At 36.9% G+C, this 22,879-nt stretch overlaps 1 protein-coding gene across 1 annotated transcript in view; it reads right to left on the reverse strand.

Annotated features, from left to right (window-relative positions):
- The window catches only part of LOC113224940 (EGF-like and EMI domain-containing protein 1), a 608,761-nt gene that overhangs the window by 525,211 nt on the left and 60,671 nt on the right, over positions 1-22,879 (reverse strand). The window contains 2 exon segments of the mRNA XM_031935244.1: positions 20,377-20,378; positions 21,990-22,080. Of these exon segments, the coding sequence (XP_031791104.1) occupies positions 20,377-20,378; positions 21,990-22,080 (93 nt within the window).

Below are 22,879 nucleotides of genomic sequence, written 5' to 3' on the forward strand. Positions count from 1 at the left end.
TATGAACTTTTCAGTGTCAACTATATACCATGAGGAAAGCAAAGACATACAAGACATGATCTCAAGCTCAAAGCATTGTCAGGAGGACAAGATTCAGACCACCAGACTACTGACCATAGATATGGGAGGGTATATTAGTCAGCTCAGGCTCCCACAAAAAAATACCACAGTCTAGGTGGCTAAGACAACAGAAATGTGTATCTCACAGTTCTGGAGGTGGAGAAGTCCAAGATTACGGTGGTGGCGAGGCAGGTTTCATTCTGAGGCCTCTTTTCTTGACTTGCCAGTAGCCACCATCCTGCCTCACAAACCTCTTCTTTGCTGCACATGAAGAGAACAAGATTTCTGATGTCTCTTCTGATAAGGACACTAATCCTAGCCTATCAGGACCCACTCTTATCACCTCATTTAAACTTACCTCCTTTTAGGCCCTATTTCCAAATGCAGTCACAATGGAGGAGAGGAGGTCTTCAATGTATAAACTGGGGAAGACACAATTCAGTCCATAATTCAGGGGGCAAATAACAGAAATAAAAATGCAATAGGAGTTAGAAAGACTAAAAATAATAGTGAGTTGCTGAAGAGTTGATTTCACGGAAAAAAAAATAAAATGCTGTACTAAGATGGGCCTGAAAATCTTACAGCCTATAAACCTGAACTCATTCCCTAATCTCAAGATGCTGTTCAGGAGGATCCTGGAGCCAAAACTGGACTCCACCAGAAGGAATTCTATGAATTGTATTAATGTCTGCTAAGGGAGAGAAAGCAGAAATGGAGAAAAGTCATACATAAATTATAGCTAGTGTTTTCATTAATTTATATCAGTACTTCAAGGTACTGTTTGTTTATTCTAGTTAATACTAATAGTTCTTGGATGCTCCTGAAAATAATAATAATAGCTATCATTATTGGGTACTGTATTAGTTCATTCTCACACTGCTATAAAAAAGCTTTTTTTTTAAATAAAAAAACCCGAGACTGGGTGATTTACAAAGAAAAAAAGCTTTAATTGACTCACCGTTCCGCATGGCTGGGGAGGCCTCAGGAAACATATAATCAGGGCGAAAGGAGAAGCAGGCATATCTTACATGGCAGCAGGTGAGAGAGATCTCATCAGATCTCATGAGAACTCACTATCATGAGAATACACTCATTATCATGAGAACAGCATGGGGGAAACTGCCCCCATGACCCAGTCACCTCCTCCCTGGACACATGGGGATTACAGGCCCCTCCCTCAACATATGGGGATTACAATTTGAGATGAGATTTGAGTGGGGACACAGAGCCAAACCATATCAGGTACTTACTATCTGCCTGACACTGGAGCAGGTGCTCCCCAGACAGTATCTTATATATTCCTTTCCACAATCCTGAAACTAGACATTATTGACTCCATTTTACAGATGGGAGAAAAGTAGCAGCAATTCAAAAAGTGTACAATTCCTTGGAGTGATTTTGTGAATGAAATCACAGATTTCTTAAACTCATTCAAACCATTTCACATCATAAAGATATTCCTCACTGCTTATTCCATACACATTCGACCATACTCAGATTCACTGTGAAAAAAACAACAGCCCTCTTCCTTCCAAAATGTGTATTATATTCAGTTCTATCCATTTGAGACACAGAGGATGCAACTGCCATGCAGTTCAGGCAAGTTTTCTGGGAAAAGCTTTGACTTTCATGTGCCCAGTCCCCTTGTGACCAAAGAAGCTCAACAAATTGCAGGGAAGCCTCAGAGATGCTTCCTGGGCCTTGCTAAAGGCTTCTCTTTGGCTGAAACACACTGGCCCAGACCATGGTTGAATCTATAACTGAGCATTTCATTAGTACTGGCTTCTGACTGCCTTAACTGTCCAAGACAAATTTACATAATTACATGACTGCTGAATACATACTTGAAAGGCCTTCAAAGAAAACAGTTTACTCTCTATAAACATCAGTTTTCACACCTCAAATCCATTTCCTAGACTCTTTATTCCAAATAAAAATTGCCTGAAAAATGTATACAGAACATTTAAGTGGTTCTTGTTGAGACTTGCAATGAGATGTTTATGACTATTTATAAACTTCTGCCATCAGAAATCTCTGTGACACGATGGTATCTCACTCACTCTCTCTCTTCCATTTTGATCAGGAGATAAATGCAAACTACTTTCTTCTCTTCTCCACTTTTGCAAGGTTAGCTAGCACTCTGAGCCAGTGGCAATTGAAAGCTAGTAGCTAGAAAGTAATTTACTTCTTTGAGTCTCACTCTTCAGAGTCAGTACAATCTGAGCACATTTTCGCACCAAAGACATTAAGGGAGAATTCCTTTTCAAGTGGTTATTCTTGAATTCGTTTACTTTAGACACACACAATGAAATCCCAATTCTCCAGCAGGCTGCAGTGCCTTTGTTTGCTATTTTGTGCACTGTCTATCTCCCTGCATCTTTGAATGAACAGCTGCAGAAGTTTCAGAAACTTGAGAGTGCTTCTTCAAGATGGACTATTAACACCGGAACTTAACTGGGTGATGATTTTTCAATCACGATTTTTCCGTTTCCTTTTTAAAGAGAGTGAAAAATGACAGAAGATCCTCACTTGTAAACAGGTCCCATAAAGCATTGGAATCTGTGGCAAGTGCACTTTCAAGCAATAAAACTATTTCTGATAAATGGCACTAACTATGATTTATAATGTGAAAAAAAACCCTGAAACAGCTCTTCCAGTCTATAGAAGATATTCCTGTTGGCTGGGTGTCATTTTAAAGGCCAGAGGCAAGAGAAAAGGTGAATTTGCATTATCCAGTGAAACATGGGACCTCTAGCAAGGATGAATGACAACAGCACTATGAGACAGGAAATATAACAGTGTCAATTGCAAACTCCAATTCACACAGCCTCAGGTCAAAGAGGCAGAAAAATGGTAAGATCATGGGATCTCCATTTAAATCTCATTACCCACACTTACACTGACCTTGGGCAATTTATTTAATTGCCCCTTGCCTCCATCTTCTCATCTCTGAAATAGGGATGATGAGAAAATACATTTTTCATAGAGCTGCTATACGGAGTAAATACACCAAGATCATACTCCGTATCTCTTTTCCATTTGATTAGAAGAAAAATGCTCTCTTTGATTAGAAGAAAAATGCTCTACTGTCTTCTAAAACCCTAACATATTATGTGGTAAACAACTGATACATTTTAACTATTATACATGAAATTGGAGGCTACCTGGGGTTTAGATTAAAATAAACTATAGCAATGGGCTGGCTCTATTGTATCTGTTTTTAAACTTATGCCTGATACTCATCCATTTCAATACAGAAAATATAAAGCCACTCAGCATGATTAATCAATCCTTTTGCAACTGCGACCAGCCAGGAAAAATAGCTTTGAAGAACCACAAACAAAATTGGCAGACTTTTTCCTTTCATGTCTTTGACTAACTTTTTCAAATAAAGCTCTTGGTTCATCTTTTTAAAACATCTCACCTTCAAAATATGTCTGTTTCCCTCTTGTTTTCAAATATAAAATTATGTTTGCAATGTTGGATAAGGCATGTTTTCCATACAACACAGAATTAAAGAAATACTTCAATTACAGAACTTTGGCACACATTTAAATTGTCAACAGTAACTAGCAAATGTTTTGTACATATGCCTCATTGTGGCGAGACCTCCAAAAGGGGCAGAACTGAAAATAATGAATGCTGCTAGGGTGGTCAGAACAGAGATGCTTTCCAAAGTCTATGCCTGAGAACACAGACATACACATTCAAAACATACAGGCATTTTGTAAGCAACTATGGAGCAGGGGCATCTGGTAGACCAGAGTCCTCTAAACAAAACAGCTCAGGAAATGAAAATATCTTTCCAAACACCAGTGTTCCAGAAGATATAATATGAAAAGGACACCTCTAGACTATGAAACAATGACATCAAAGGCAAATTTATACTAAGAAGATTTGCATCCAACTATTTTCAGTCTGAAATAAGACAATGTGGAAAAAGATCTCATTTTTAAATGTCCATTAGAATTCCATCTAAGTACCAAGATCATTTTTGGAAGAATACAAAAGAAGCATAAACGATAAATACATATTATTCCCTTATTTCAACCCAATGGTTTCACTTTAAGATCAGTAAAAGGAAATTAGGCAAGCATCTGAGATTCTCATTCTCATTTTTTACTCAACAATAAATATACACTGAGGCCCACAATGAAGAAAGTGTCATCCAGAATTACCGTTTAGTAACCCACTAGATCTGCATTATAAAACTTAGTTATATTCTGCTTAAAATGTTTCTAGGCAAAAGAAAAATCAGACTTCTTCCCTTTTTTTCTTTTTTTTTTAAGCCAGTTTGTCTGGCTTGACAAACTGTCCCTGACAACAGCTGAAAACATGCAAGAATTGTTAACCAAAAAAAAAAAAAAAAAATAGAGTCTTAATTCAATGCAAAGTAACTTCACAACTGCTGGCTACAGGGGTTAGGAATTAGGTAAGAGAAACAGGTCAAGTAGAGTGAGAATGCGAACACAAGGGAGTCATGCTAGAGAAGGCGGCAGGAGTGCTTCTGTAATCCTCCTCCAAGCTGCTAAAGCCAAGCACATGGTGTCAAAACAGGCTTTTTCTCTTTGTGAGAAAGCAGAAGTTGCAGAGTAGACAAAGAAACAAGACAACAACATTGGAAGCCTTCCGATGGCAAATTATTAATGCCTTCTCTTTGAGAAATTGCAAACAGGCAGAGAAAGGTCTAACCTGAAGAGAAGGATCAAAGTCTGATACAAAAGCTTTGATGCCCAAGTTGCTCTGTAGCCCCAAAGCACTGTGAAGCCATGAATGCAGCTGGGAAGATTGTTAACTTCGAAAAATTTTGGAATAAATTGGTTACTTAATCCCTGGGAGGATACAGGAGTGAGATTAGGTAGTGATTAGTTTCCTCTGAAATTTAGTGATGGCATTTAATTTGAAGCTAAATATTTATATTTCTTTAGGAGTTTTTTGTTTTGTTTTGTTTTGTTTGCTCCTCAGCTTTTATATTTTTTAAAACATTTGCCAATGTTAGTCACTGGTTTATATAAATGTTTTATTTGAATAAAAAGGTTTATTTCTCAAAAGATAATGTTATTGACTGAGTTTGGGGGTATGATATGAAACTAAGCTATCTATCCCTGGAAAAAGCCCAGCTGAGCTGATCAGAGAGTCATGGGCCTACAGTCCTGTTCATAGTGAGACACCAACCCAAACCACTGATATGATGGCTCAAGGAAAAATAAAATGCCTTTTAAGCCCACCTTTACAGTCTGAAACTGAAAGCTGCACAACAATCAATGAACAAGTTAAATGAAAGTCTGATTAATCCATTAATTCACTCCTTCAACACACATATTTAAAGCACAGTTTGTTTTAGGTCCCTTGCCAGGGGCTAGAGATGGAGATGCTAAGATTCAGTCCTGCCGTCAAAATCACAATCTAGAGATCATAGACCCTTAGACTTTGAAGAGATCTTAAAAGTTATTTTTTTCCTACTATTCATTCTAATATTGCAATCTCCTTTAAGCCACTCCTACCACGTGGTCATTCATAATCTGGCTGTACATCTTCAATGAAGAAAATAAACCAACTTCCTTAGGAAGAAAGTTATTTTTCTGGTTTAAAAAAGGTACAGATAAAGTAGGGCTCAATATCATGCCAATAAATAAATAAACAAATAAATTGAAGAAGTAGCCATGTTAATTAAGCCTCTGAAACTGAATTCCATCCATTTTCTTTTTGCTCAGCAAAAATGGTGTTATAACCAGGTAAATGGTCCATATGCAGTCATGTTGTTAATGGTTAGATATCAAAATACTGCCTTCAATGTAAAGGGCTGCTTTAAATCACAATATTGGGCCTTACTTACTGATCTCCAGATGATTCTCACCGGCGGTATTTTTACAAAAGAGATAAACCACAGTTGGAGAACCATCATGCAGTTTAAATACAGAAATGTCTTAGAAGCCTATTTTCTGTCCAACCTGATTACTTTTTCCAGGACTTAACAGGGCCAAGATAGGATACACTACATTTCTACATAAAAGGGTAGGAAAAATATGACAATATCTTTTTAAACAGGAAAATTTTTCAGTATAGCAACAATGGATCTTTGGGTACAATGGGAACCATCTTGCCTTGATTTTTGAAAAGTTGTTTGGTTGCTGTCATCACTATTTTTCTTGAATTTAATCTTTATTATTCCCTTGTAGTAATATACAATTGATCCAGAATGTTTGAAGAATATTCCCATTTTCTGAAAAATATAACCTTAAGGTCACAAATATTTTAGAAATACTTCAAAATATTTTAAAAGGCAAGAAATATTTACTCCTAGCTTATGCCAAACAAAATAATAAAGCTTCAGAAAGGCATTTAACCATTTCTATTAGCCATCAAGAAAATTTCTTATAACCATTAAAATCATCTCACTTTTGTGATCAAAGATCTAGGCAAGTGTCTAGCACAACGATTTGTTAAATTAATGAATAAACTGAACGCATTGATGAATAAATAAATGAACATATAGCATCTTCAAAGAGCAGTAGAGCTACCTTTGTTCAAGTATAATCTTGTCAGTGACTAAGCAGTCCATTCCTAGTTTATTTTGTCTATTTCATTAAAGGCTTCTTCATTCCTTTTTAGTACATAAGTGATTCTGAATCATGCAAAACATCACCTATAATATCATATTTATTAAACTATTTGATTTTTTCAGCTTTAATTTTTTTGTTACATAAATTTTCTTATTTGTTAATTGGCCATGAAAAAGGATTCTTCACCCTAAAGTATAGTATTTTCCCTAATGTATATATAAAATTTTAATCACAGCTTGTGATAAAAAATTATTGAGAAATTACTCACAGAAAATACTTCATCCTTCTTTAATTGTCCATAGCCATAAAATAAAACTATCTAAATGAGAAAAATATCAACAAAAGAGACTTTGAATCAGATTTTTCAAGACATGCCAAATATACCAACTTTTATATTTCTTATATTATTAGCACATTTTGCCTTAGTTTTTATTTCTATTCATTTCCTTGAATATAAGTTCTCTGCTTGATTTGCTTCCTTTCAATGTTAATGTCCATCTTTCTCATTCCTTTTCTTGCATCCTTTTGCAACACAACTTTCTCTATAGGCACCATCTGCATTTATCCATAATTCCCTAAATTAACAATGAAGTTACCATTGGGTTTACCTGATGTTCAGAATTTTCTCTAACCCACTGCCAATCATATATTTGTGTAGTCAAGCTATCTGAGGTTTTCGTTGTATGTTTTTGTTTCTGTGTAAACGGAGATTATCACAGCTGATGCTTTATCTGAGTAGTCCTTCCTTAGTATATGTGAGTAACCCCAGAGCAGCTGCAAACATATGCTTTATCTACTCTACTTACCCACATTAGAATTAAGATGAAACACAGAATTTCTTTACTAAACTCCAAGTAGACAGACAAGGAGCCACAACAACTTGTACACGGGGAAAAAATAGTTTTATTTTTCTCTTCAGGTATTCCTGACACACTTTTCAGCCAGCTGTAATGTATCCTTGCTTAATTCACAGATTTATTTTGACCCCTCTCCAAGGTTGATGTAATATAAGCATCTCAACATTGCAGCAATTGCAGTATCCGGGAGAAGATTACTCGTGATAAATGAAAGCTAAGCAGGGGTCACTAGAACTCTCAACAGAACAAAACATATCATCTTTTCTGTCAAAATGGGAAAAAAGACCTTTAGTTAAGTTACATAACCACATTTCCAGTCGTTAAATATTCTTTAGCATATAGTCTGAGAACCATTTTTATACCATTACAATGACTTCAACAAATGTTCACTCAAGATGCAGGCAGGCTCTTAAAACTTCAGGTCTCATGTGCTTTATTCTCCTACTCCCCCACACCCCCCAATCTCCAGTGTTCTTCAGCAATAACAGATTATAATAACAGTATTTTTTTGCTTGTCTTCTGTGGTTTGCCATCGGATTCAATAAATGGGTGTGTTAAGCCATCACTTTCAAACTATTGAGGCAGTCCAGACATTGTTGTTCTTCAACAATAATGCGGAAAGCCCTCATCTAGTATCATCCTGACCAGGTGAGAAGCCACAGAGTGCTACTTAATTTTCTCTGTGTTCCATACTTACAAGGAAACAAAACAGACACTCAGAGCACTTTAATCTTGAAGGAGAGGAAAAGAGTGTAGGGACTTGCCTTCTGTGAGAATTTGGGTCAACTGAGAAATCAGAGGGAACAGTTCCCACAAGAGACAACTCTCACTTCTGACACCAACTGCAAGACTGGGCATTCGCAAAACAGCCCTTAATTTCAATAATTTGCTAGACAGACTCATAGAACTCACTAAAAGGTCACATTAAAATCAGCCAAGGAAAGAAGTGTATAGGGTAGAATACAGCAGTTACCAAAAGTGGAACTTCCATTGTCCTGTCTGTCCGTCCCATGGAGACAGAATGCATTACTTTTATGGTAACAATATGTGACAGTATGCATAGACTATTGCCAATGAGGAAAGTTTACCCAAGCTCCAGTGTTGAGTTTTTACTGAGGCTCCATTACATAGGCATGATTGATAGACTATCCATGTGGTTTATTTCAGTCTCCATTTCCAGCAATCAGGGCAGGAGCCAAAGCCCTACCCTCAATCACACTGTTGGTCTTTCTGGCATAGCAAGATGCAATTTAAGACTGTAAGTGCGTGTTGAGCCCCCACCACAAATAATATTATTAGACTGTCTGTTGATCTAACGTCTCCAGGCAAACAAAGATGCTCTTATCAAGTATGATGTCCAAAGGCTTAGACATTACTTCCTAGAATCTAGGTCGAAGAGCAGAACTATTTTGGACTAAAGTTAAATTCTACTGCACATCTTCATTTTCTCTTAACACTTTGATTTAGGACACTTATCTCAATGGTAAACATACTTGTTATGATTGTAACTATGGCCTTAGAAATTCTGAAGGTCCAAGGAGACCTATTTAATAAAATAGATGTTAAGAAAGCTAGTTTACAGAAGGATATGTGTGGGGGCAAGGGAAGGAGTGATGATGAGTATGAAATGCAGGAAGATGTTTGGTCAGAGATCCAGACCTTGGCATTATGTCCTTGGGGAAAATACAGCAGGAGCTCTTAGGTTGACTAGCAATTACAAAGGAATGGACTGCCACCAACCTCTAGCACCTGCCTGAGAGGGGACAGACACAGCCAGTTCTGAGCCTCAAGAAAGAAACAACATGAGCAGCAGCCTGCACACCACATGTAGAGAGATTCCTAAAGCTCCCCTACCCAGCAGGATATCCCTCCTGATGAGTACCAGAGCTCTGTCACCATGCAGGTAAAGTTTTGTGTTTTCAGAGGCCCCCATTAAAACACAAATCTGTTCAAGCAGTAGTATCTGCGAATGCTTTAGTTTGAAGTTGCTTATTGGGAAAAGTGATGGAAGTAAAGTTTTATGGGTAAAGGGAAGGAAGAACAAAAATATGAATTATGAAAACTGTATGAGAGCACAAATGGAGAAAGATGAGAAAGGCATCCCCAACTCCACTCTGCTTCCTCTGTTTCTTAGCCAGAACAGCGCACAGGGTAGTAAATAAAATAAAAATTTTTTAAAAAGGCAAGGAAGGGCCCATTGCAAGCCCTGTTTATCCCTAGGTAGCTGTGGGACAAAACCATAAATCATTAAAGTTAAAGATCTTGGTTGAAGTCTTGGCTCAGCTACTCATGAGCTGTGACTTAGCCAAATCAATTAAGCTTTCTGGATCTCTGCTACCTCATCTCTAATTTGAGAATATGAGCTCCCTCACAGAGTGGGTGTGAGCTTAAATGAGGTAACATACAAAATAGCACCTTGTTAAATGTGTTTTTTTAACTACTATACAAATATGATACTATTAGTTGAGCATTTTGAAAAAAAAGTTTTAGCTTTTTTTATAATTATATATGCATATAGTAATTTAAAAGCTATGATATATAATGTGTATATTATATATAATGTGTATGGGGTGTGTGTGCGTGTGTGTGCATTCTCTAGAGTATGTTGGTTCTATATGAAATAATAATACTCAAGATATCCCCATTAGAAAGGCTATATAGTAAAATGGGTTTGAATACACAGAAATCTATACGCCCGTCTATGGGAGTAAAATATACATTAGCACATTAAAGACTCTGGAAAATCCTTACGAGAATGAATAGTATGTTAGGTTACTTAACAAAGCTTTTCCCAAATTTATTTGAACACAAAAACTTAACTTCATGTAACATTTCTTAAAATACAATGGAAGCAGTGATCCACAGAATAAATTTTGAGAAATATAGTACATTAGAGCAGATTATTCATGTTCAAAATATATAATAATGCATCATGTCCTGCACATCCAACTTTTTGCTGTTCTTGACCAATAGAAAGTGTCCAGCTCCTGTTGCGACCAAGATCCTAACCTGTGCAGCTACATTTGTACCTTCAATATCTTTTGAGTTTCTCAATTCTCTTGACTGTCACTACTCTCCTCCCTTTATCTTATGTAGGATTCAAATTTTGGTTTTGTCTTCTCTGCTCTAATTTGCCTCTCTCAGGAAATGTATTATTAAAGTACTCTCAAAAAAGTCTGCCCAGGTTATCTGGGTACCTAGGACTCTCCTATCTGAAAAATAACCCTGTGGCAGCAGGCCCATCAGCTACTTCCTCCTATCTTCTACATCTACCCTTCAAATGCCAGAATCACCAGACTGACCCGAGAGCAGAGAATTTTGGGGGCAAGTTTCATTTTCTTTACCCAACATAAAATACTCTAATCACTTAAGGGAATTTTAATGATTGATTACCATGTTTGTAGTTTCTAACATTGACTAGCGTCCACCCCAACAGAGAAGAATAGAATGTCCCATTACAGCTACAACCATCATTAGTTGCCTTTTATGAAACAATAAGGAATTTACAGTTATAAAAATAACTAATAATTGAAATTACCCCTACCAAACCAAGTGATAAATCGCAATGGTCTTTGTTGTTGGTAATATTGTTAGTGCATTTCTAGTGCACAACACCCAGAAATAAATAAGAATGAGTAAAATCTCAACACACAAGCACACAAGAGCACACGTACATCATATACTTCAAATTCAAATGGCAAGGAAAATATATTATTACAAGAAATAGCAAGTGCAGAACATCAGCTTCTGCAGTAAAAGTACATTACCTTTTTTACTCAGAATTTCATTTCAAACTGTTTATCAAGTTCCTTTAAGAGAAAATGGGATTTAAATTTGCAGTTGACAAACTAAAAAGGGTATTTTAAAATCTATTTTGTACCTCATAGAATAAGAGAAGTTTGATTTTGAACACCAAAAAAACAAACAAGAAAAGAAAAACTGTTGGCTGCAAGCAACAAAATAGAAGAAATAATTACATGGTACCCCCTTATCCACCATTGATTGCACTTTCTGAGGTTTCAGTTACTCGCAGTCAACTGAGGTCTGAAAATATTAAATGGAAAATTCCAAAAATAAACAATTTATAAATTGTAAATTACACAGCATTCTGAGTAGCATGATGAAATCACATGCCAGTCCTCTCCATCCTGCTTGAGACACAAATCATCCAACACAGCCACACGATTTTTTACCACCTGTCCATTGGTCACTTAATAGGTGTCTCTCCTAACAGATCTTCTGTCATGGTATCTCATTGCTTGTGTTCAAGTAACCCTTCTTTTACTTAATAATGTCCCAAAGGTGCAAGAGTAGTGATGTTGGCAATTTAAACTTGCTGAAGTGACATCATAAAGCGCTTCGTCTAAGTAAAAGGTGAGAGTTCTTGACTTAAGGAAAGAAAGAAAAGTCATATGCCGAGCTTGCTAAGATCTACAGTCAGAATGAATCTTCTGTGAAATTAGGAAGAAGGAAAAAGAAATTTGTGCTAGTTTTGTTCTTGCACCTCTAACTGCAAAAGCTAAGGCCAGTCATTCATCTCACTTCATCTCATCACATGAGCATTTTATCATCTTACATCATCACAGGAAGTGAAAGGGTAAGCACATTATAATATTTAATATCTCAAATATCCTTCAGAGATATTTAGAGAGAGACCACAATCACATAACCTTTATTCCAGTATATTATAATTGTTGTATTTTAATATGTTATTTTTAATCTCTTACTGTGCCTAATTTATAAATTAAACTTCATCCTAGGTATGCATTTATAGGAGAAAATATAGTATACATATATATACTATGTGTGTGTGTATATATATATACATATAGGGTTCAGTACTATCTGTGGTTTCAGGCATCCACTGAGGGTCCTGGAATGTATCCCTCTTGAATAAGGAGAGTGACTACTATACACGCAAGATTTGGCCATTTGAATTACATAACATTTTATTTTCCTTTGGTATTTCATCCCTTTTATATTCTATTACAGCTATATCTTTAAAATATAGTTAAATTCTTCAGTGGCATTACACATACAAGGAGTTGAGATCCAAACTATTTAGCATGGCAACAATATGTGTCATAATATTAACATCCAGTCATATGAGCCACAACTCGGCAAGCCCCGTTTCCCACTATGACCTTGTTCCTGTGTCACGCTGAATGTATTCCTGAAATCCCATGCATCACTTTACAATTTGTCTTCCTGTCCCCATAACTGGAATTTAGACTTTTCAATACTGGAGCTAGGTACACCTTACACAGGTCTTAAATAATCACTCAATGATGTGTATGTATAATGAGCGAAAGTTTAAATGAAGATAATCGTTTAGCTCATACTTTCTATAGGAATACTGTTTCCTAAGAATCCTGACTGGGCTCAAACACTGAAACTAAAGTATAAATCTGTTATATCCCTTTCAGAGAAATGATATCAGTTTTGTTTTTCATAACAAATACATTTCTCCATTGTAATGAAACAGCACTGCACGGTGATTGCAAGGATGAACTTGGGAACCAGACTGCCTGACTTCACACCTTGGCTTCATCATTTGCCACCTGTATGATCTCAGATAAGTTACTTAACTTCTCTTCACCTCAGCATGCCATCTGTAAAAGAAGACTATTAATAGCACTTACATTATAGGGTTGTTCTGAATATTAAATAAGCCAACAAGTGTAAAGTGATCAGGACAGTACTTAGCATGTAGAAAGTATGATTTATGAGTTAGCTACTAGTGTCACTATCATCCACATTAGACATGTTATAGTTCATCACTCATTATACTGTGTAGAATCAAATAACCCTGGATGGTGCCAGGTCATTCTCTTAAGTTATCATATTTGCAATATCAGAGAATTCTCATGAAGTCTTTTTTAAACTATTTCTCATGGTGCTAACACTGGCCATGCAAAGCATACCTAAAAGGGTGTGTTAGTAAAAACACTTCCAAAGCTTCCATTTTCAAATCAATGTCAGGGAAGTAAATCTTCTGCATAGATTCTAAATGACAGGATGCTCCTTTAGTGGGCACACAGGAAGATGTCAGATAGTTACTACTCTACTTCCCCATAAACAGTTCATCTATCCCTTTTTTATGCTTGCTCCAATTCCCATCAATCTGCCATACTTTCTGTCAAGTTACATAAAGCAGAATATAGTTGCCTTATTATAGACTTGCTACAACCCTGATAGGAGCTCTAATCCCATGCATCCTTATGTGATAAACAAAACAACACTGGATTTAACACTGTCAGCTCATGCTAAGAACATATATCAATAGATCTAGACAATACAGGTTGAGTAACCCTTATCCAAAATGCTTGGGATCAGAAGTGTTTCCAATTTCAGATTTTGGGGGGATTTTAGAGTATTTACATATACATAATGAAATATATTTTCTAGGATTTTGGAATATTTACACACACATAATAAATTATCTTGGGATGGGGATGAATATTTATACATACATAATGAAATACCAAGTCTAAACATAAATTTAATTTATGTTTTATATATACCTAATACATGTAATCTGAAGGTAATTTTATGTAAGATTTTCAATAACTTTTTGCATGAAAAAAGTTTGCGTACATTGAACTATTACAAAGCAAAGTGTCACTATCTCAGCCACTCATGGGGACAATCTGTGGTTATTCGGCATCATCATCATTCCTGACTCTGAATTTATATGCTAGCCATAAGCAATTTTCTTATAATTATTCACACATAAGTACTTAACAGTAAAAAAATACAACATATCATTAATAAAGTGAAAAAATAATGGGTTCAGTGTAACTTGTGGCATCATGTCAGTACTCAGAAAGTTTCAGATTTTGGGGCATTTGAGATTTCAGATTTTCTAATTAGAAATGTTCAACCTGGGCCAGGCACAGTGGCTCGCATCTGTAATCCCAGCACTTTGGGAGGCCGAAGTGGAAGGATCATGAAGTCAGGAGTTCGAGACCAGCCTGGCCAACATAGTGAAATCCTGTCTCTAATAAAAATGCAAAAATTAGCCAGATGTGGTAGTGCGCCCATATTCCCAGCTACTCAGGAGGCTAAGGCAGGAGAATCACTTGAACTCAGCAGGTGGAGGTTGCAGGGAGCCAACATCGCACCACTGCGCTCCAGTCTGGGCAACAGAGCAAGACTCCATCTCAAAACAAAACAAAACAAAACAAAGAAATGTTCAATCTGTTAAAAGCTGCATGTTGCTTCATAGTATCTCCTAGTAACGCTCATTTAGGATTGCAGATTCATAAGCTTGTTCAATTAATGATTTTTGCATTTTTTCTAAATTAAATCTCCTTCTGACACTAATATTATAATTCAATTAAAGTAAGCCATCAAGTTTTCTTTGCATAATTTGCTCTTTATAAACCCCCTGCCACTTTCTTCCCATTTTCATTGTTTCAATAGGCCAACTGCTGAAATGAAGCTGTGAATAAGGAGAGAATGTTATCTCAACATCCTATATTCATTTGCCATAACAAATTACCGTAAACCAAGTGGGATAAGCAACAGAAATTTACTGTCTCACAGTTCTGAAGGCTAGAAGTCTAAAATCAAGGTGTCAGCATGGTTGGTCCTTTCTGAGCACTATGAGGGAAAATTTTCCATTCCTATCACCTAGCTTCTGGTGGTTTGATGGCAATCTTTGGCATTCCTTGGTTCATGGCTGCATCATCCTGATCTGCGCCTTCATCTTCTCATGGCATTCTCCCTGTGGGCATGCCTCTGTATCCAAATTTTCCCGTCTTATAAGGACACCAGTCATATCGGATTCAGGGCCCACCCTACTCCAGCACAACCTCATCTTAAGTAATTATATCTGCAACAACCCTGTTTCCAAATGAGGTCACATTCTGAGGTACTGGGAGTTAGGACTTCAACATATGAATTTTGGGGGAACAGGACTCAACCCACAACACTTCCCAAATTAAAAGTGCTCTTGGAGACATGCCATTTTAAGAAAATCCTTTGACCAAACATTGTTTCCATGCAGAACAGATGGAACCTGCAGAAAGCCTACTAGATTGCTTGACTAGAAGCTACTGGTTGGCTCAAAGTCATACTTGTGACCCAAAATTCAAGGTTTGTTCAGATTTCCCACACAGCGGGAAACAAAGCAGCAGTGCGGTCCTTATTCTCTTACTCTGTGTATTTCACTTGTGATTCTCAGAGAATTTGCAATGAACAAGAAGCAATGCTTAGATAATGCTTTCTAGCTTAGAAGTCACAAGTGGTATCTCATACAACCCTCACAAATAACAATCTGGCAGACAGAAAATTATGTCCGAAATTATTATAAAGGCATCGTGGATGGTAAAGCTTGTAGGCTCTGGAGCCAGAATATATTGATATGGATCCAGATCCCTTTCTTCCTAGTTATTTGACTACGAACAATTTGGATGCTTTGGGTGGGTACAAAAGTGGAGCAAGTAAGAGTATTTATCACATAAACTAGTTGTAACAATAATTTATTACAAGCAAATCATTTAGAATAGTATCTGGTACAGTCAGTGCTCAGAAAAATTAAAGCTATTATTTTATAAATGATAACATTGAAGCTAGGGATATAAAATAACTTCTCCAAGATAATGCAGGTGGTCAATGGTGAGACCCAAACTCAACCCCAGAACTCCTGAGGACTTTTCACGTCATCAGAAAGCGTTCCAGCAATATCCCATTTTTAGTGTACATAAATATCACACTTTGAAGTAACAGAGACATTTGGGGACTCTGCCATAGGCATAAGAGTAGACTACCAACCAGTACTGTTTGATATGGTTTAGCTCTATGTCCTCACCCAGATCTCACCTTGAATTGTAATAATCCCCATGTGTCAAGGGCAGGACCAGGTGGAGATAACTGAATCATAGGGGGCGATTTCTGCCATGCTGTTCTCATGATAGTGAGTGAGTTCTCAGAAGATCTGATGGTTTCATAAGGGGCTTCCCCTTCACTCAGCACTTATTCTCTCTCCTTCTGCCCTGTGAAGAAGTGCCTTCTGTCATGATTGTAAGTTTCCTGAGGCCTCCCCAGCCATGCAGAGTTATGAGTCAATTAAACTTCTTTTCTTTATAAATTACCCAGTCTCGGGTATTTCTTCATAGCAGCAGGAGAATGAACAAATACCCTGTTGAATGCTCAAGATACCCCAACTGCAGGAATGCTTGTTCAGAGAACTGGACTTAGGGAAGGAAAGTCCTTGCAGAATCCCATTCCTCAGGCATCTCTGCATAATGTTCTGAAATAGCTGGTCTGACTAGACCAAGAAAGGCTAAAGAATTGTTAGCCTTGGACTTAAAAAAAGTTCTTTTTTTTTTTTTTTTTTGGTCAAGCCCCACATGAATCTCCTAGTGCAGTCAAGAGAACTACTACTACTGTTATTAGTGTTGTTGTTAGTTTTTAATTTTAATTTTTATTTTTGAGGTGGAGTTTTGCTCTTGTTGGCCATGCTGGAGTGCAGTGGCATGATCTTGGCTCACTACAACCCCTGCGTTCCAGTTTCAAGCGATTCTCCTGCCCCAGCCTCATGAGTAGCTGGGATTACAGGTGCCCACCACCACTCCTGACTAATTTTTGTATTTTTGGTAAAGATGGGGTTTTACCACGTTGGTCAGGTTGGTCTCGAACTCCTGACCTCGTGATCCACCTGCCTCTGCCTCCCAAAGTGCTGGTATTACAGGTGTGAGCCACCACACCCAGCCAGTAGTAGTATTATTCCTTGAACTGGATGTGCTGTTTTATGTCTCCGGGCAACATACTATTGTCTCTTACCAATTTCATATTCTTGTTCTGTTCATCTTTAGGAATTACTTGTAGTTTTTATTTTCAAATTTTTTGAGAAACCTTCTATCACCTCCCAATACGACATAGATGAACTCTCTCCACCATACTATTTGTTAGCTATATTATAATCACTGGTTTCCTGGTCTCTATTTCCCACTACACTAAGGATACCTTATTTGTTTTGGTATCTGCAGTACCTAGCACACAGCCTGGTATATAAATGTTTAATAACTAATTGAAAGACTAATGGGAAGATTGAATGGATAAATAAAAAACACAATAAAGAATAAAAGAAAAAAAGAAACGAGAAAATTTCAGAGTCTTAGCATCCAACTGTTAGGCACATTATTATTTAACTTGACTTCTGAAGACAGAAAAGGAAGACTGAATAAGTGGTGAGAAGAGGTGTGACTTTGTGTGTGATAGTAATCAGTTAATGAAGCTCCACGTTGTTCTGCCTGGATCCATAAAAATAAAAAAGAGAGAAAATTTCACCACCAGCTAACTAGCCTGATTTGCATGTGTTCAAATCCTCAAAGTATTTCTTTTGATTCCTTTAATCAATAGCTATTTTTAAAAGCTCTTCATTACTTCCTAATTGTCTAAATTCATTTTCTTCATTTTTCCTTATTAGAGGCAGATTTTTCAAATGAGTCAAGTAGATTGGCAATTTTAGAATCATTATTAACTTCAAGCACTTCTCTCAGTTATTAGCATGGCCCTTCTCTCTGTAGGACTACAGTCTTTTCTTCATTTTTAAGAGGCCATCCGGTTTATTTTCCAGACTTATTTTTTCTATATATCTCAAATAAAGTCAAGTTTACCCAATAATAAGAGCAATCCATGTTTACATTAAACCTGACCCTAGATAATTTAATGTATCACATCCCTGGATTTGGATGAAGATGCAGTGATTCCTTATTATATTAGTATATTAAAAATAAGTAAATAATTGGGATTTACCTAGATTTTAATCCATCCCAACCAAATAAACTAGTAAAGCCATCACTATGGTCCATAAAACATCTTACAAATAATTTAAAGGAATATTTTGACGCTTAAGTGCAGTATATTAAAATGAAAAATATACATATGCTTTGACACCAACAATTCCACTGCCAGAAATTTATCCCACAAAATGTAAAACACCACATTATTGCAACATTCATTATTGTGCCAAAAAACTGAACACAAAATACATATCCATCAGTAAATAGGTGGTCAAAAATTTGTGGTACATTGATATTATGAAATATGCATCTGTTTGTATATGATTACATAGGCTCAGAGAAAGATACAAGAGTGTTCAACAGGTTGGTTACTGGGCAGGGGAGAAGTTTGAGGGGAAAAGGGGGAAGAAAAGGGAAGGTAAGAAAAAAATCATGAACATTCATGACAAAACAGTATATAGGATATGATCTAATTTATGTAATATTTCATGTGTGTATGAATATAAATAGGCATAAAAGGATGACCACCACAATTATCTGAAAGTGATAGGACTGTACATTTTTACTGTCTTTTATTGCATATAATGGGCTTTTTAATAATTTAAAATTGTTTGATTTAAATTATTTTTATCACCTCATTATTTATATGATTTGAAACACAAAATTAAAATTAAAGTTATTCTCATTGTGATATATATACTACGTGTGTATATATATATACATAAATACACATACACAAACACACACACACATATATACACATATATACATACACATATATATATAGAGAGAGAGCGAGATCAGACCAAGGATTATGTACTTGTACATCAGAACTCAAATCCAGCTACTGAAGTAAGAGCTAGGTTATAGGCAGTACCAGCAGACTATAATCAACTTGTTGATAGACTACATACCCTAACGACTATAATAATTTTTAAAAGTCTTTGCTGATTTTTATTTTTAATCTTCTTTCAAGACTCAACTAATGTCATTTCTTAACTCGGTTCTTCACTTGTTTCCCAAATGTTTGAATGATTTCCTAAGAAGTCTTCAAAATTCATTCAGAAAAACTTCTGAAATTTACATACTTTTTGATATCTCATTTTAATAAGTGAAATGCAATACCATGTAGGAAATGTCTGAATTCCTATTTCAGGTTGTAATACAGCCCTCAGAATGTATCATCAATTTCTTTTGTGTATCATCAATTTCTTTTTAAACTCAATAGGAGATCTACAGTAAGAGAAGAAATATTGTCAAAATCTAAAGGTAAACACGCTTGGGCAACAACAATATGCAAAATGCAATGCAGAGTCCTGAAAGGTGTTTTGTATCATCGGTCTTCTCTCACGACTTCTGGAGTTTCAGGGTATACAAACAAACTTGGGGAGCCGGGCGCGGTGGCTCAAGCCTGTAATCCCAGCACTTTGGGAGGCTGAGACGGGCGGATCACGAGGTCAGGAGATCGAGACCATCCTGGCTAACACGGTGAAACCCCGTCTCTACTAAAAATACATATGTAACCTGCACGTTATGCACATGTACCCTAGAACTTAAAGTATAAAAAAAAAAAAAAAAAAAAATACAAAAAACTAGCCAGGCGAGGTGGCGGGCGCCTGTAGTCCCAGCTACTCCGGAGGCTGAAGCAGGAAAATGGCGGGAACCCAGGAGGCGGAGCTTGCAGTGAGCTGAGATTCCGCGACTGCACTCCAGCCCCGGCGACAGAGCAAGACTCCATCTCAAAAAAAAAAAAAAAAAAAAACTTGGGGAAAAGAAACACTGATAGGTCTCGAATAATCTACCGTTTTCACCAACCCAAAACTGAAAAATAAGAATACTAGCTACCTGAATTTCAAAAAACATTTTAATTACTTTAGCATATAAAGGTGTTAAGAAATGGAATAATGAAAATATCCGACTACTAGTACAGGAAATAAAGAATAAATAAATCCAGGTATAATTTCTAGGCCATTATCATTACCATATACCTCTTTTATTACCTTTCCCCTCCAGGACTTGATATTTTGCGAGATTTGCTCTACCAAAACAAATGAATGTATAAAGTAATAATTAATTTTTTAGAGTCTTAATGAATCAGTGATATGTGTAATTGCCCATTAGAGCTATTGATCAAGATAAGGGAACCAGTGTTGCACATGTAGTTGAAATACTTTATTTAAAGGCAAACAATTTGTTAACATGGATCAACGTATGATTTTTGTTAGCTTCTTAAAAATAACGAAAATAGTGGAAAGTATACCTTAGAGCTCAAAGCATCCACTGACCTCTTTCAGAATCAGTATTCCATAGTCAAAGAATAAATTGAGGTTAAAAATCAGCTTTATTTTAATCCACAATTTTGTTTAAAAAAAAAAAAAAAAGCAAAAACTAGCAAACAACCCAAAGAGATTATCAGGATTACTTTAGAAGAATAGTTCTGAGGTCACCCATGGAAAATGTGAGTCTTAACCTTATGCCAAGGGTAGAGAAGACAAATGGACATGAGTGATGAGCTCTCAGCAACCTTCCAATTTCACTTACAAAGATTCAAGTAATGGATACAAGAAAGCAAACATGTCAGCAGAAGATAATGAATGCAATATTTTGGTTAGCTTTTCATATCTATTTCTTTAACTTCTATAAGATAGGTTTTATTTTGTTTTTCCTGCTCTGAAAAGATAAATACAGATGTATTCTCACTCTCTGGAGACTAGAATCCAATAAGTAAGTCAAAACAAAGCCTTCTGAAATCACCCAGTCTTATGACAGATACAGTAAAGGATAAATTATCGGCCACCCTGGAAATTTCCTGCACAAGAAACATCTTAAATGTACCTGTCCACAACTGACAGTTGATAAAGTTCCAACCTTGAAAACCAAGTTACGAAGTATTGAAACTTTGATAATCATGCAAGTTTCAGGTATTTTGCTTTTGTTTTTTAAACAAATGGCATGAAAGTAGTAAATCTACTAATAAGTTGGTTTACTTATAAATGTACTAATAAATTGATTGTTAATAAATTCATTGAATTTATTAACAACTTCAGGTTAATTCTATTTTGTTCCTTCACATACCACAGAGATCTCAGAGAAACCGTACCAGCAGTTTCAAACTATGGCTCCATGAAGGATCTAACATCTGAGGTCAGAATGAGGTTTACTTATTATTAAGCTTCCATTTCCTTTGCAACATGAATTGTTTTGTACTTACTGCTCCCCTTTGAACTCTAATGGTGAATCATTAAAACTAAACTACAAAGCATATTTCGTGATGCATGATTACACTATAAGCCAGAGGTTTTGCTCAGTGGATAATTTTAAATGCTCACCAACCCCCTCCCCCGCCCCAACCCCCTAGCCATTAGTCTGAATTGACACATTTGACTGGTCCCTAAAAGTAAAGCAAACAGGCCGGGCGCCGTGGCTCAAGCCTGTAATCCCAGCACTTTGGGAGACCGAGACGGGCGGATCACGAGGTCAGGAGATCGAGACCATCCTGGCTAACATGGTGAAACCCCGTCTCTACTAAAAAATACAAAAAACTAGCCGGGCGAGGTGGTGGGCGCCTGTAGTCCGAGCTACTCGGGAGGCTGAGGCAGGAGAATGGCGTAAACCCGGGAGACGGAGCTTGCCATAAGCTGAGATCCGGCCACTGCACTCCAGGCTGGGCGATAGAGCGAGACTCCGTTTCCAAAAAAAAAAAAGTAAAGCAAACAGCACCAAATCATAATAAAATCGTCTTGTCAGTGACTCACTATTATTGACAGTGGGGTCCATGAAATCCCTCTGAACACTGGCACTACTGGCCTTCACCATCTGAGCATTTTCTTCCATTGAAACAAGTTCCCACTGCAGTGATAGTTAAAAGAAGGTTGAATGAGGCCGGGCGCGGTGGCTCAAGCCTGTAATCCCAGCACTTTGGGAGGCCGAGACGGGTGGATCACGAGGTCAGGAGATCGAGACCATCCTGGTCTACACTGTGAAACCCCGTCTCTACTAAAAATACAAACTAGCCGGGCGAGATGGCGGGCGCCTGCAGTCCCAGCTACTCGGGAGGCTGAGGCAGGAGAATGGCGTAAACCCGGGAGGCGGAGCTTGTAGTGAGCCGAGATCGCGCCACTGCACCACTCCAGCCTGGGCGACAGAGCGAGACTCCGTCTCAAAACAAAAAAAAAAAAAGAAGGTTGAATGAGGAGTGAGGAGAATAGAGTTGAGAGAAGAAAAAAATATCACCACTATAGGCACCAATCTAGAAATTTCAACCAGCCCTTCCACAGCAAGGTTAAACAATGTTTGCATTAGGAGTTAAGACCTTACTGTCTAAAACCTTGCAGAACTCTGTGTGGAAGAAACTGTATCACCTCCAATCTTGTAAAAATGCAGAACTCAGGCCTATCCCAGACCTAATAAATTGAAATCCATGTTTTAACAAGATTCCAAATGATCTGTATTCACATTCAAATTTGAGAAATATTGGTCGAAAAACATTCCATGGATAAGAATGTGTGGCCCAAACAATCTAAAAGTCAAAAAAAAAAAAAAAAAATGCTAGTAAGGACTAATAGGTGTGTCATACAACAATGTAAGGAATTTATCTCACAGTCATTAATTTCCAGGAGTTTATAACATAGTTAAGATGACATCATGG

This window comes from Piliocolobus tephrosceles, chromosome 2 (genome assembly GCF_002776525.5).
Source record: "Piliocolobus tephrosceles isolate RC106 chromosome 2, ASM277652v3, whole genome shotgun sequence".
NCBI classification, from domain to species: Eukaryota; Metazoa; Chordata; class Mammalia; order Primates; family Cercopithecidae; genus Piliocolobus; species Piliocolobus tephrosceles.